We start from the raw sequence: 15,857 nt of genomic DNA, 5'->3' as shown, positions 1-15,857 counted from the left end.
ACTGAGAGACTATGGATATACAGACTTAACACTTTTATCTCCATTGGCCTGTATACCAGCATAGATTATGCTTTATTGTACTAGCAATGTGTCATTTCTTCTTATTGGTGCTTTATGTCTCCCATACCAGGCCTGCATCTATCGGGTTGGGTTCTGTGTGATATTATGTCTGTTGTCTTTCTTTTCTCCATTTCTTGTACAATGGCCATGCTCTATTTTTGATACTCCCTACCCTATGCATAGTATTAGGTTTGTACACATAGGGAGTATCATTGTATGGTTGGCGTTGTTTCATCCCCAGTACGGAGGGCATGAGCATGATCCCCCTTTGTTAGTTGGGCTTTAATTGGTATTGGAGTCAGTGTGTCTGCTTACACTGGAATTGTGCATAGTCTCCTGTGGCACATAAGTGTTACTGTGAGGTTTACCCACTTCTGTATGATCTGCTATGTGTTTGTGGCCAGCATTGCAGGTAGTCTATGTGATACTGTGGTTCTTTTAAATCAGTAGCGCACAGTGATCCAGTATTTTGCGGAGCAATATTCTCATCCATAATTATGGTTGCACTACCACACTGTTGTGTGTGATTGGCACCCTTTCATAGATGGATAAGTGATTGGATGTAGTGAATATGCCATCTGTTGTCTAGCTTGGATGTAGTTTTGCTGAGGGGTTAAGTTTTTTTTTTTTATGCTCTACACTCTGTCAGGGGCCAGTGTTATCGTTTAACACAGGGATATTAAGGGCATACTGCTGGGAATGGTCTAGTTTGTTACTATCCAGTACTCCCAGCCAAAAACTATGGTTTTCAGTAGCCATTTACTGTGCATATAATTATGTGTGGGTTTACATTTGATAGATGCTGGGGAAGTGCTTTCTGTCATTTATCTCTGATACACTCCAGTTTTGATACACTATGGAGGGCACGGTTTAGGTTATAAACTGTATTCTATATCCCTCTGGGGGAGTATGCACGGGCTGCGGCCGCCATTGGACCTCACCGCTGTAGATGAGGGCCTATCAAATTGAGGTAGGAATCTTGTGATACAGGTGTGTTACTGTGATTGGTTGGTCTAGGTGTAATGGGGCCTATGTAAGTCTCAGGTATACAGCACTTCCGGTATGATTGATTTCACTGTTTCGTTGGGAGACCTGCTTGCATGCCGCTGTGAGCGATGCTCGCTGCATTGCCTATGTAAGTACCTGTAGTATTGTTAATATTCTTTCCTGCTCTTTTGTTATAGAACTGTATGCACTTTGGATGATTGTTATTTTATCATAGTGGTGGTGGCGAGCAGTGTATTAGGTTTGTGAAAATTATTATGGGTTCAAGTAGGGGATGTGTAGGATTGCTGTTGATGCAGCAGCATAGTAACGCTGTGCTGATGAGACTGGATGCACACGGGATATTATATGTGGTTGTGACATGTAGAGTGTTCTCCCATGTGATTTGGTCACTGTATAGATTCATGGATATAAGGCTTGTATGTAGTGTGGGGTTGCATAGGATACAAGTATCGGCGGGTGGATACTGTATGTGCCACTGGCGCAAGAGGCAATGGACATACTATTGTATTGATTATTATATCATTCATTTTTATATGTGGTCTAGTTTGGCTGTAATATTATAGATTGAGAGGGATTAATTTGTCTATTTTGGTGTAATTGGCAATGGACTTATTGTATTGACTACTATATTACACCGTCTTATATGTGGTCTAAGTTGGCTTTTACATGGTTCTCTGGGAGTGGAGCGATTTGTCTAATTTTTTCCCTTGGCTTTTTTATTGTTGGGCTCAAGTTTGAGCTATATTGCTAACTTTTTTTTTTTTTAAATGATTTTATTAAGATAAGATACTTTCAGTTACAAAAATAACATAGAAATTGCACTTGGACAAATAACATAGAAATTGCACTTGGAGCATGCAGGCTCCTACAGAACACATAAACAGATAATCTAAACAGTTCCAACATTTAAGGCTGGTATATGTGCAAATTATGTAAGATAGATATAATATAATTCTCTTCAAAATGAGTAAATTGGTGTGGGATGGGGAGGGGAAGGTAAGAAAAGGGAGGGGGAGGTAGAGGGGGTGTAGGAGGTAGAAAAAAGGTTCTCGTCTTAAGGGTAAGTAATGTAGAGATATCTAACTTGCATTTGCCCCAGTATTCGGGGACCAAGTTGTGTCATAACGAGTTTGCCAGTCTGCCCACACTAGTTTGAACAGGTCTGAGTTATTTAAAGTGTAAAAGATATTTTTCTCCATGTTATAGATATATGCCATGTAATTTAAAATGTATGACCATTTTGGGGGAGTCGTGGTTTTCCATGATTTGGCTATTGCCGCTTTAGTAGCTGTTAGCAGGTAGATAGACAGATATGCTTGGTGTTTGGGTAATTCACGGATACCAATGTGAAGAAGGGCGTTTGAGGGGGTTGTGGGGAGCGCTATACCCAAACCGGCTAGTGTTCAAAAGCAGATATTCCATAAGGGTCTCAACACAGGGCAATCCCACCATATGTGTAGGGAATCTCCTTTTTTCCCACAATTACGCCGGCACAAAGGGGAAGAAGAGTCATACATTTTGTTAAGTCTAGTGGGGGTAAGGTACCAATGCGTTAGGAGTTTATAATATGCTTCAAAAAGGGTGACACAGTGTAAGGCTTTCTTGGTAAGGGATATTACATGTTGCCATGTCTGTGGGGATATAGTCATGTTCAGGGATGATTCCCATTTGAGTAAGTGAGGAAGCTTATTCTCAGAGTCTGAGTTTCCTATTAGAGTATAATGGATTGAGAGGAGTCTGTGCAGCTTGCTGCCTTGTTGCCAAGTTATTTCCCAAAGTGTTCGATGTCGGTGTTGTTCGGGTTTGAAACCCCAGCTAAGGAGAAAGCTCCTTAGCCTTGTATATTCATAAGTCATTTGTCTGGGCAGAGTGAGTTCAGTCTGTAGTTCTGCAAGTGTTATGAAGTGCGAGGTTGGGGAAGTAACCCAGGTCTGAGACTGTCTGTATTCCTGCTTGGGCCCAACCGTGGGGGTGAGAGTCAGGTAAGCCTCGGAGGAGACCCGTCAGAGGAGTAATAGGTGAGGGGCGATATGTGGGTAGTGTCTCAGCTTGTCCCACATAGCGAGACATTCTCGTATTATAGGATTACTGATATCTGTGGTTCGCCTTAAGTGGGGAGGGATTCAGGTCAGGTAGATATATGTGGTTCGGGAGTAAGGCTTGTTCTATAGTTTTCCATTTACTAGGGGATTCCTTCGCGCCCCATTGCGATATATGGGTAAGCATCACTCCTTCATAGTACCGTAGTATCGAAGGAGAGGCAATTCCTCCCCTGTGGAGGGGGCTTTGAAGGATTTTATGTGCTACTCTTGGGGGTTTATGTTGCCATATGTATTTTGTGAATTCGCTCTGAAATTGGTGTAAGAGATACCCTGGGATTCGGAAAGGGAGGCACCTAAAGAGATAAGTAATTTTGGGTAAGAATGACATTTTGAGGGCCGTTAATCTGCCTATCCATGATATGTAAGTGTAATCCCATTTATCTTTCAGAGTGCGCAGCTCAGTTAGCAGTGGTAAGTAGTTTTCTTTAATCATCTGAGGGATATTGTTAGATATCTTGACTCCTAAGTGTGATATGTAGTTATTGGTACAGTGGACTCTATATTGGGCTTTAAGGGTGTCAGCTGTGTCTTGGGGGAATCCCCAGGTGAAGATTTCTGTTTTATCTAAGTTTAATTTATAGAGGGACATGCGGCCAAAAGATTCTAGGATTTCCTTCAGTCTCAGGAATGAGGATATAGGGTCTGAAGAGAATATTGTTATATCGTCGGCAAATAGCGCTATTTTATGAATAGTGCCATGTAATGAACACCATCTATTTTCTTGTCTTGCCTGATTTGCTCAGCTAACGGCTCGATCGCAAGGGTGAAGAGCAGAGGTGAAAGAGGACATTGGATATTGAAAAGGAGGGTGAGAGGAACCCTAGTCCCTTGACTGTTGCCGAGGGAGTAGAATAAAGTGCCTGGATCGCCTTAATGATTTGGTCTGGAAAGCCAAAGGTCCTGAGGACCTCCCATAAGTAAGACCATCGTACATGGTCAAAAGCCTTCTCTGCATCTAACGAGATTACCGAGAATGGCTTGTTAAGTCTAGTAGATTCTGAGCAGATGTTTAGCAGACATCTGGTGTTGTCAGGACCCTACTTGGTCTAAGTTTATGAGTTGCGGTAGTAATTTAGAGATACAGATAGCGAACAGTTTGGCATAGATTTTAACATCCAAATTTATCAAAGATATTGGTCTATAATTAGAGCAAAGAGATGGATCTTTTTGTGGTTTGGGGATAGTTATTACCGTGGCTTCTAGGAATTTCCTTGCAAAGTTCCCCTCCTCTCTAGCTTGATTAAAGAATCTAAGGAGTAATGGGGCTAGTTCATTTATGTATGTTTTATAGAAAGATGCCGAGTAGCCATCTGGGCCCAGGGTTTTAAAGGCTTTCAAGTGTGTTATTACATGTTTGATTTCTTTAAGTGTGAAGGGGGATGAAAGTGCTTCCTGGTCGTCTGATGACAGTGAGGGGAGATTTAAGTTTTCTAGGAAGGAACAAATAGTAGTGGTAGAGGCTAGTAAGTGGCCTGAAGTGTTTTCCAGATTGTATAGTTTTGAGTAAAATTTTTCGAAACATGTGCCTATCTCTGAGGGTTTTCGATAAATCTGGTTTCCAGATTGAATATGGTGAATTCTTGATGTGCTCGCCCTGTTTTTAAGCTTTTGAGCTAAAAGTGTGTCCGCTTTGTTAGACTTGTGGTAGGAGATCTGTTTCAGCTTAAATAAGTTTGCTTGGGTACGCTTTAACTCTAGCTGGTTAATATGATTTTTGATCTTTGTAATTTGGTCTATGATACTATATGAGGGTGTGTTTCTGTTAAGGAGTTCTAGTCGGCGTAGCTCAATATGGGATCTAGAAAGGGGGAGGCCCGAGAGTTTTTTTTAGATAAGCTTGTCTCTTGAGTATAAGGCCCCTAAAAGTGGCTTTTGCCACACCCCAGAGTGTGTCATCTCTGACTTGGTTGTTGTCATTAGATTGGTAATAGAATATGATATCTTTTCTGAGAGTTTCTTTGAAAGCAGCATCCTGGAGGACGTGGTGTGGGAGGCGCCAGGAGGGTCTCACATTGTTTTGCTCTATTGAGCGGAAGGTCACTGAAACTAGGTCGTGGTCAGACCATGGACATAGAGAAATGTTAGAGCGTTTTACTTGGTCAAGGGTTTCTGCTGAAAAAAAGACATAGTCAAATCTGGAGTAGGTTTTATGAGGATGTAAAAAGTGAGTGTAGTCTCTATTTCTAGGGTGAAGTGATCTCCATATATCGTAGTAGTGAAGTTGAGCAATAATTTGTCTGAATTTATGGGAAAGTTGTGCAGAGGGGGTGGGATGTTTTGTATGGGTGGTTTGTTTCCTATCTAATGTTGGGTCCCAGGTCATGTTGAAATCCCCCGCCAGCAGGACTCTGCCTATTTTCATCCAGTCAACTGTGAGTAGAACCCGTTTGAGGTATCTGGGTTGATGTGAGTTAGGGAGGTAAATAGAGACTAGAGTATGGTCAATAGGGTCCAGTTTACATGTTAGGATTAGAAATCTAGATTGTGGGTCTTTTAGGACTTGAATTTGTTCATAAGCTATTCTTTTATGAATTAAGATTGCTGTACCTCTGGCCTTCTTTAGGAAGGAGGTGTATTCAAGAACAGTATAGTCTTTAGATATTGAGCAGGGAGGATTGTCTAGAGACCAATGTGTCTCTTGGAGGAAGGCCACATCGGGATTATGGAATTTGAGTGATCTAGCCAAGAGGCTACGCTTATGTGGGGAGTTTAGACCTCTTACATTGTGGGTTAAGATTTTGAGGGGGGCATAGAGGACTATAAAGGGGAGACCAAGTCAGTTAAAAGGGATTGGGTAGATAAGGGTAGATGGGAGGGGAGGCTATGTAGTAGATAAGGGAAGGGGGTTAGCGAAAATAGTTCGCTTTGACGGAGCCCTAGCGTGGGCTACCTATGGGGGGGGGGGAGAAAAATGAACAGAAACAGGAGTCAGCAGGGTGAACCCTGCTCCGCAGTAAGTACTTAATCTAAATTGTAACTACAATTATATAAAACATATATCGAAAAATTAACATTAAAGTGGTGAGCAAACATACAATATAACTTACAGGTTACTTACAAACTTCTAAGCTTCAACTTAAGCCTTATCTATGAACTGGTAAAAGCAGGTTAATTGTCTACACTTAGCAGAGCTTTGGTAAGCTTCAGTGAGGGCAACCAGTCCTGAGTTTACGGTGGGTTAGTTTTGGGTTTCTTTGCTCCTTGAGGGACCATTCGGGTGCCGAAGCTCTCAGTTTTGGATAGGTAGGTTGCAATGCTGGGGGTTGGTCTGAATGAAGACCCAGGTGGTGAGAAGGGCCATGCCCTGAGGAATGGTGGTTATTGTGTGGCTTTGATTGTTTCTGATAACCACCAGGTTTGTAGGATGTCCCCATCTATATTTGATATTAGCTTTCCTGAGAGCTAAAGTGATTGGTTGAAAAGTTTTGCGGTACTGTAGTGTGTGAGCCGATAAGTCAGGCAGAAGTTGTATGTCCTTAAATTTTTCTGGCAGGGTAGTTTTTTTGAAAGCTGCTTGCATAAGTTTATCTTTATAAATGTAGCTATGGAAGCAGACGATTACATCCCTAGGTTTTTTCGGCAGAAGCAGATCGCAATCTTAAGGCTCTGTGGGCTCTTTCCATTGTACCAGTTAACCCTTCCGGGGGACCCACGAGTTCTGTAAACAGTTCCCTCAAAAAAGACTGCAGGTCAGAAGTTTCTACAGTTTCTGAGATGCCTCTAAACCGAATGTTATTTCTGCGGGATCTGTCTTCTATGTCCGCCATTTTAAATTCAAGTTGAGTCATCTGGTCTGCCAGGGTTTCAGAGTAGGTAAGCGGGTTCGTCTGATCTACTACTAGATCATCTTGTTTCCGCTCAAGTGCTTCGACTCTCTCACCAATCTCTGAGATTTCCTTTTTCAGTTCCGCAGAGGAGCGTTGGATTTCCTGAGTAATAGAGCATGTATGGTTGGCCAACATGTGTTGCAGAGTTGACTTTGTAATATAATGATGTGATGGCGCTTCCGAGCGTACACTCGAATGAGATTCGGCATCCAGCGATTCAGGATCACTTAGCTCCTCGTTGGGAACTAAATTGGGTTCTTTTCCAGATTGAGTAAAATGGTCATAAACAGTCTTTTTGGTGATAGTGGGGGTCTTCCCCTGTCTCCTGGATCTGTGAGGCATGGTGAAAAGACTGTTCAGTTTAGCTGTAAATCAAAGGTTAGTTACAAGTGGAAAGCAGAGAGTCAACCTGATGGGGTAATACACTAAGAGGTGGGATTTACCAATCCCTCTTACATTTGTTCAAGTTGCGGAGCGGGGTTGATTGTCACCCTACAGGAGCTAAGGTATTTTTTCTGTTATAAGAAACTCCTAGGGTGATCCTAAAAATATTAAGCACTGTAAGGCAAAGTTTACCGGTTTCAACTACATATATTCAGACTGTGGAGCAGGGATTGATAACACCCCTCATGACTGACATTTTTGTTATAACATCATTCAATAGACAAGAATTATAAGTTTCAATGACAGAATGCAGACTCAAGTTGTTAGGTCCCTAGCACCTCTGGGATATGTGGGATACGACTGTATAGAAGGGGAAAAGGATGAGGGAAGTGACCAGCCCAGACTAGCTGGACCGGAAAGGAGGAGGTGCTAGGGGGATCTCAGTGACTAATGTTGGTCTGCAAGACACTAAGTGTATGTTAAGGGGATACCTTGCTATTAGAGTATTCAGAGAAGCAATACAATTCTAAGAGGGTGAACCAGAAGTGTAGATAATAGTGGTGCTCCTCAGGGTATAATATTCCTCTTAAGTCCAGGAAATGGAGAATAGGATTAGGTTATGGTCTGTGGTTGTGAAAGTGAGATATGGAATTACCTAAGTGTGTATGCTGGAAGTGTGTTAAGTAGTGTGTTTTTATGTGAGAGGTTAGGTTAGTTTATCTATGTAAATGAGTAGTGAAGGGTGTGTTTTAGATCTGATCTGAATAAAAAGTGTTGGTTAGGGATATGCTGTGTTAGTTTTACTATTTGAAATGGCAAAAGTAATGTAGTGAATGCAATAGAGAGGTTGTCTGTGTGCTGTAGTTTAGGTGTGTGTATTTATATGTCTAAGTATGTTTAGGTATAGTGCCTAAAGGGTATCCTAATATCTGACAGAGAAAAGAGTAAGTACTATGACTAGGTTGTGTGAGCAGTACCTACAGACCCAGATATAAGGCATATAAACAGCAATAAAGTGAGAACAATGACACTCCACTCTGTTTGAATATAACAGAGAACATAGGCTGACGCAGCAGCAGTATGTAAGGCAGTTAATGAAACACTTATTGTCCCAAATTATTGCTCTATAAGAGAGTTTGGATTAGGTGGATGTTAAGCAAAGTCTGAGACAACCAGCACAATAGCCAGGGGAATGTGTTGTAGAAAATAAAGTTCAGAGTTATAACAAAATAGGGCGCCTGTGGTAGCTATAGTAAAAAGGAATATTCTGTCTCTGGTAAGGCTCTCTGAGCTGGTAGTGCCTGAGGACTCAAGAAAATGGAGTACTTTATATAGTTAAACTAGATCCTCTGTCTCCACATGGTTAGCAAAGAAAAGAGCAATAAAGCCCAATATGTGCCAGGGTGTTTAAGCTATTTACCTCAGGTGCGTGATTGCAGGTCACTTTTTAAGGGAGGCTTAGATGTTGGTGAAGGTATTCTTCTTAACTCCCTGTAGTTGCTGTGAGGGTTTGGGGGTCACTAGGAAATTCCAGTGCTTGATAGAGGTCAGATAGGCCTTAGTATATTAACAGGAGGCTTCTTGAGGATCTGGTTAGTTGGGCCTTAATACGCCTCGTGGTTAGACTATGCCTAAGCCACACAGCCCCAAATTGTAGTAAGAGGCTGGGGTGTGTATTCGATCTTGAGGGTCAAAACTTTGTAACTGGAGGTGCCCCTCTAAAACCCTCTGTCTCTTTATCAGACCCCTCTCACCTTTAGGTATGTGGCGTGGGCGTCGGGTGAAGTGCGGCCTTAGGTTCCGGGTGTCAGGTTCTGTAAGGTCGTCGCTCCCCGCAGCTCACAGCTAATAAGCCAGTACCTCTGACTTGACTAAGTCTCCTCTCCAGCAGGGCAGGATATGGGTCTGTCTGATCGGCCTCCAGCCGCACTTGATCTCGGCGTGCAAGGAAGGAGAGGCGCCCGGCAAGATGGCGGAGTTGCGCGCCAAAAGCTGCAAGGAGAAGAAGAGCCCGGGCCTCGGCCCCCAGAAGTCCCAGAAGGTGCCCACTGAGGGTGAAGGCTGGAGGTCCTGAAACCTGCTGGGAGGGATGCTGGTATAGCCCTGACGGCAGTTCTCTGATGGGTGAGTGGGAAGCCAAAACGAGGTGATGTGGCGGTGCTGCGTGGCGTCACTCATAAGTCTCCGATGGAGAGTTTGGAGGGCTCAGCTTCTTGCAGGAGAGGTAGTTAGCAGCAGATTGTTGCTCCAGAGCGGTTGCGGAATATCTCCCAAGGTGTTGGGTTCAAGTCTGGCCTGACTGCCGCTGGAGACCAAAAGACCTCAGTAGGGTAGCCAAACTAAGTTTAATATGATGTAATCTCTCACCGAATAAGCTGTTGGGCAATTTTGTGTCCAGAAAGTAATAAAATACAGGCGCAAAAGCACTTTAAAGAGTCTCAAATTCAGGAGCTCCCCTACAACATGTCTGTCTCTGTTAGCGGTTAGCTCCGCCCCCCTATATTGCTAACTTTTATGGTGGAGGGGTGTCACTGTTGTAAATTATTATGTTAATATGAAGAAGGAAACAGTCTGGTTCCGTAAAACATCAAAATTTATTGGACAATTTTAAAATCCAAATAGGAATGAAACATCAGCAGCATACAAGCGTACATCAGAGAAGCATACATCAAATGGCTTACGTGTTTCGACCATTGGCCGTAATCATAACCTAACTGGTTACAATCTAGCATACTATTTAAACTAACAGCTCTATGTTAATGGGTTAAAATTAAAACACACGCCTCTCTGTGCACACCTGAAATTTAATCAAGTTCATCAACTACTCTCAGCCTAAAGCTGTCAGACATGCAATCATAATAGATTGTATCAATGTATGAGAATAACTAAATACACACATTATAAAGATAAATCATTAGAAATAATTGAGAATACAATGAGTCAAAAGAAAATTGCTACCACGTCCGGCAAGATACATGTCCCCAGAAAGTTACAATAATGTATAAGTAAACAGGTAACTTCAAATACTTAGAAAATTGAAGATCAAAGAAACTCAATACAAAAGATCGAAAGTACGTTTCAAATAGAGACACACAAATTCAAAATATAAATTTAAGTTTAAATTAACATTTCTAGTAAACATGCATGCAGTATACTTCACCTTAAGATGTAAAAACATATCATACACTCTCGTATTGAGAAACGGTATATATATGTGTTTGTGCGTGTGTGTGTGTATATATATATATATATATATATATATATATATATATATATATATATATATATATATATATATATATATATATAGTGTATATATAGTGTATATGTGTGTGTGTGTGTTTGTGTGTATATGTATGTATATATATATATTTAGAGAGAGAAAGAGAGAGGTAAATAAAAAAAAAACAAGGCTCTATTTCTGTTTAAATTGAGTGATAGCAAAAATGCTAAACATTTTGGGGAAGTTCTTCTCTGAAATTCCTGGTAGCGAATGGGTTGCATTTGTTCATTGGTTGATCAAGACAACTCCCATAGCGATATTGAAGGGCGGGCCATGCCTGACAAGAAAACGTTGATTTGTTTAATAAACAATTATTCATCCTTTTTATTTAAAAGAATTAAGATACAATAAACATTTAACAAGGTTTAAAGTAGCATTTGCAGATGTAATAAATAAAAAAAAGGCCTTTAATGTATAAATAAATAAATAAATGACTTCTAGTAGAATGGGGTGAATCATTCTTAAACACACAATTACCTTTACTCTCACACAGACAAACACTCCCATGGTACAGTTGTCAGCAATACCATGCCGTTTAATCATTTAAAGCTACAATTACATTTATTAATGTTTCATAGAAGCATGAATGTTTCTTTTTGATTAAATGGGAACAATTGCTTCTTTAAGGTAAAGGTCTGTGAATATGCGATTAATCAGATTGAAATGACAGTGCAGACAGCTCATGCCATGCTTCGTTATCAGAATGATTGATTTTAGTCTCTTCCACTGGGTGAAAATATATCTGCTAATAACTGCAGCACCAAATCTCCAGATGTCAATGATAGCACAAATCATTTTTTTTACTTTCCATATTATTTGCCTCATTTGCAAAGATGAGGATGTGGAAAATGATCAATTGGATTGTAAAATTATGGCACCACCACAAAATTCACAAACTGTGGCTTCTCACCATGCTTTTGTTTTTTTGAGTTTTTTTTTTTTTTTGTTTGCGATGCTTTGGGGGAAATAGTTTTATTTTTTTTTGTAATTAAGCAAAATATGTGATTATCACCTTCAGGAAGGGGAATGGTTGAACTACATAGCAAAGCAATACATGTTTTAGCTGCAATCTAACAAAATATAAGGTAATGCACCAACTACAGCTTCTAAAAATTAGTAAATGTACTAAGCTATTATTCAGATATATAGTTCACATCAAGCACAGCAACAGTTTAAATGGATACTAAACCCAAATGTTTTCTTTCATGATTCAGATAGAGCATGTAATTTTAAGTAACTTTCTCATTTACTCCTATTATCAATTTGTATTTGTTCTCTGTATCTTTATTTAAAAAATCAGGAATGTAAGCATAGGAGCCAACCCTTCTTTGGTTCAGCACCTGGGTAGCGCTTGCTGATTGGTGCTACATTAAATTAAATTCTATTATCAAACTTTGTGCTCTTGGTTTCATTTCTCTGAAAACATATTTACATATCTTCAACAGCACCAATGCACTACATGGAGCTAGCTGGTGAATGGTTGACTACTGGGAGCTAGTTAGTAATTGGTTGCTACACACACATGCCTCTTGTCATTGGCTCACTAAATGTGCTCTGTGCTCTTCAAGGGATTAACACATAGTTATATTTAAGCAATAATACAATTAATGCTCTAACATATGAGAGAAGTTTGCACGTTTATGTCCCTTTTATTTTGGGATTTTTAAACAGTATGAGATTATAATATCAATGTTTAATTATGTGTAGTTAACAAACTTTGCAATATACTTTCATTATTTATTTTGTACCTTTTCCTGTAAATTCACTTTGAACATTGTTGGTTTTCTAAATTTCACTGAGTTTCTATAAAGTAATGGGCACCACCATTTTTTATCTTAAAGGGACAGTCTACACCAGAATTGTTATTTTTTAAAAGATAGATAATCCCTTTATTACTCATTCCCCAGTTTTGCATAACCAACACAGTTCTATAAATACACTTTTTACCTCTGATTACCCTGTATCTAAGCCTCTGCAAACTGCCCCCTTATTTCAGTTCTTTTGACAGATATCCATTTTGGACAATCAGAGCTGGCTCCCTGGAACTCCACGTGCATGAGCAAAGTGTTATCTATATGACACACATGAACTAACACCCTCTAGTGGTGGAAAACTGTTAAAATGCCCTGAGAGAAGAGGCAGCCTTCAAGGGCTTAGAAATTAGCATATGAACCTCCTAGGTTTAGCTTTCAACTAAGAATACCAAGAGAACAAAGCAAAATTGGTGATTAAAAGTAAATTGGAAAATTGTTTAAAATTACATTCTCTATCTCAACCATGAAAGTTTTATTTTGGACTAGACTGTCCGTTTAAGTTGCTCCTTATCTGTTTCCTCTGATGAAGATAATTAGGGGCAGATATAAAACATGCAGTAAAAAGACTGTCCAAACAAGACCATGTGAAACATAGGATAAGTATTCCACACAGCTCTGTTTGCACAGAGATAAATAGAAAACTAATTCAAACATGGAGGCACCAATTACTTTATAAAAACTAAAACTAAAGTCTTTTCTAGAAACTAAACCTTTACACTTATATTTTCAATATTGAAAAAACTAATATAATTTTAAAAACTAAATCTACATGTTATTCTAAGGCTAATCTTTGCTTTGAATACATCATTATGTCTAACATGCACTGTTTAAAATCCCTTTAAAGGGACAGTCTAGTCCAAAAAAAACTTTCATGATTAAGAATGCATTTTAACAGGTTTTTCACCACTAGAGGGTGTTAGTTCATGTTTTTCATATAGATAACACTGTGCTCGTGCATGTGAAGTTACCTGGGAGCCATCACTTATTGGCTAAACTGCAAGTCTGTCAAAAGAACTGAAATAAGGGGGCAGTCTGCAGAGGCTTAGATACAAGATAATCACAGAGGTAAAAAATATATTAATATAACTGTGTTGCTTATGCTAAACTAGGGAATGGGTAAACAAGGGATTATCTATCTTTTAAAACAATAACAATTCTGGTGTAGACTGTCCCTTTAAAGATGCTGCATCATTGATTTAACTGGCAAATTGAAAAGCATGTTCCTTGAGCTTTTTACATTTTTATTAAACCTGAACCTTACACTTTTCATTACCAAAGTTTTTTTGTATGACTGCATTTTGACTTTTTCTTATTTGGTTACAGTGATTCCATTGCAAACAACTACAGCCCCGCTGCAAGAGACTTTTCAACACACTACATCTATAAATTGATCAGCAGTAATGGTGAGAATGTGTTTTTATTCTGATATTGCTTAAAGATTAATGTTGCAAAGAAACATTTCTCATAACAGAAGCACTAACCATCAAACTATTGTAATTGACCTCCTAAGTCCATAAATTGAGGTCCTATTTATATTAAGAATGTGGGGCATATTTATCAAGCTCCGTACAAAGCTGTGTAAAGACCGCTGCTCCATAACCTGTCCGCCTGCTCTGATGTGGCGGACAGAAATCAAAATGATTTCCACCCCCCGCTAGCGGCCGATTGGCTGCGAATCTGCAGGGGGCGGCATTGCACCAGCAGTTCACAAGAACTGCTGGTGCAATGATAAATGCCGACAGCGTATGCTGTCGGCATTTATTGATGTGCAGCGGACATGATACACTACTTCGTACCATGTCTGCTCGCATTATAATAAATTGACCCCTGTATGTTCTTCAGAAATAAACAAAAGTAATTCCAGCCATGCTTAAAAGAAAGAACCTTTATTATTTTCTTGCAGGGTCCATAGGGATAAACTACAATGTTTATATGAATGACTAAGGGCCTATAGTAGTCCCAAGATGTTGTGGACCCTGTAAGAAGATAATAAAGGTCATTTCTTTTAAACGAGCATAAAACAACAAAAAAAAGTATTTTATGATTCAGATAGAATATGCAATTTTAAGTGTATATTATATTAATATTTCACATGGCTCTAAATTATTTGATTTCTTTAAAGGAATCTCTTGTTCACATTTCACAAGCATGAGAAACAAACAAACAATGCTGCATTATAATTAAGCAGTAGTGTATATTATTTAACAATAAACAAATTAAATAATCATGCAATCCACACACTGCTGATGAAATAAACAAATGCAGTTACAGTACGTAGGCATGTGTCCGGAAAACGTAACCAAATCAAAAGATATGGAAAAGAGCTCTTAAAGAAACAAATTCCTGCTAAACCTCAGTTAAACCCCTCTGATTCTAACTAGTTGACATAAAAATAAACAAAAAATGAGATAGAGCTCAAAGGCACAGAATAAATAATGTGGATAGCAAAATAAAAATAAAAATTAGATAAGTTAAAAATATAACCTCATCTAATAAAAGAGCAGAATTTAATAAAATCTCTAAATAACTATTTAATATGTACATAGGATACAGCAATAAACAAAAGATACAAATGTAGCTGGGCATCTCCCTAAAAATTTAAAAGCAATAGATTATGCAATAAAATACCAACATTTGAAACCACTTGGGAGTTTAAAGAGACGTTATGAAGCATGTAAATATGTAAACATAAACCCTATTAGGAGCGGTATACTTAAAAAAACACAAATTAGCCTCTGGAAAACTTAACTCCAATTAATTTGAAAAAATATCTATTCTTAATTGCTTAAAGTAATGGATGTAATATATACCCTCTATGGCCATAAGTATGTAGACACCTGACCATCACACCTATAAGTGCTTATTGGACTTCCCATTCTAAAGCCATGAGCATTAAAATTGACTTACCCTACCCCTTTTGCAGATATAGCAGCCATCTGGGAAGGCTTCTACAACATTTAGGAGTGACTGGGAATGTATGTCCTTTCAACTAAAAAAGCATTTATGAGATCAGGCACTGATGTTGGACAAGGAGGTCTGTGTCACAATCTGTATTCCAATTCATCCCAGCGGTGTTCATTTGGGTTTAAGTCAGGACTACTTGAGTTCCTCCACACCCACCAAAGTCATAACCATGTCTTCAAGTATCTCAGTTTGTGCACAAGAGCACAGCCATTTTGGAAGAGGAAAGGGCCTTCCCCAAATTGCTGACACAAAGTTGGAAGTGCCCAGTTATCTAAATTGTCTTTGTATCCTGCAGTATTAAGATGACCCTTCACTGGAACTAGCCTAAACTTTCAAAAACTGCCCCAGACTATTATCTCTCCTCCACAAAATTTTCCCATAGACACTATGCATTCTGGTAGGTAGCATTCTCCTG

General features: G+C 39.3%; 1 protein-coding gene across 1 annotated transcript in view; it reads left to right on the top strand.

Moving 5' to 3' along the window:
• LOC128664413 (dynein axonemal heavy chain 3-like) overlaps positions 1-15,857 on the top strand; it is a 2,586,207-nt gene that overhangs the window by 90,596 nt on the left and 2,479,754 nt on the right. Inside the window, exon 2 of the mRNA XM_053719244.1 lies at positions 13,802-13,881. Coding sequence (XP_053575219.1) covers positions 13,802-13,881 — 80 coding nt within the window. The remainder of the gene's footprint in view (positions 1-13,801; positions 13,882-15,857) is intronic.

Source organism: Bombina bombina, chromosome 6 (genome assembly GCF_027579735.1).
Source record: "Bombina bombina isolate aBomBom1 chromosome 6, aBomBom1.pri, whole genome shotgun sequence".
NCBI classification, from domain to species: domain Eukaryota; kingdom Metazoa; phylum Chordata; class Amphibia; order Anura; family Bombinatoridae; genus Bombina; species Bombina bombina.
This window is presented reverse-complemented; position numbering and strand designations above follow the sequence as displayed.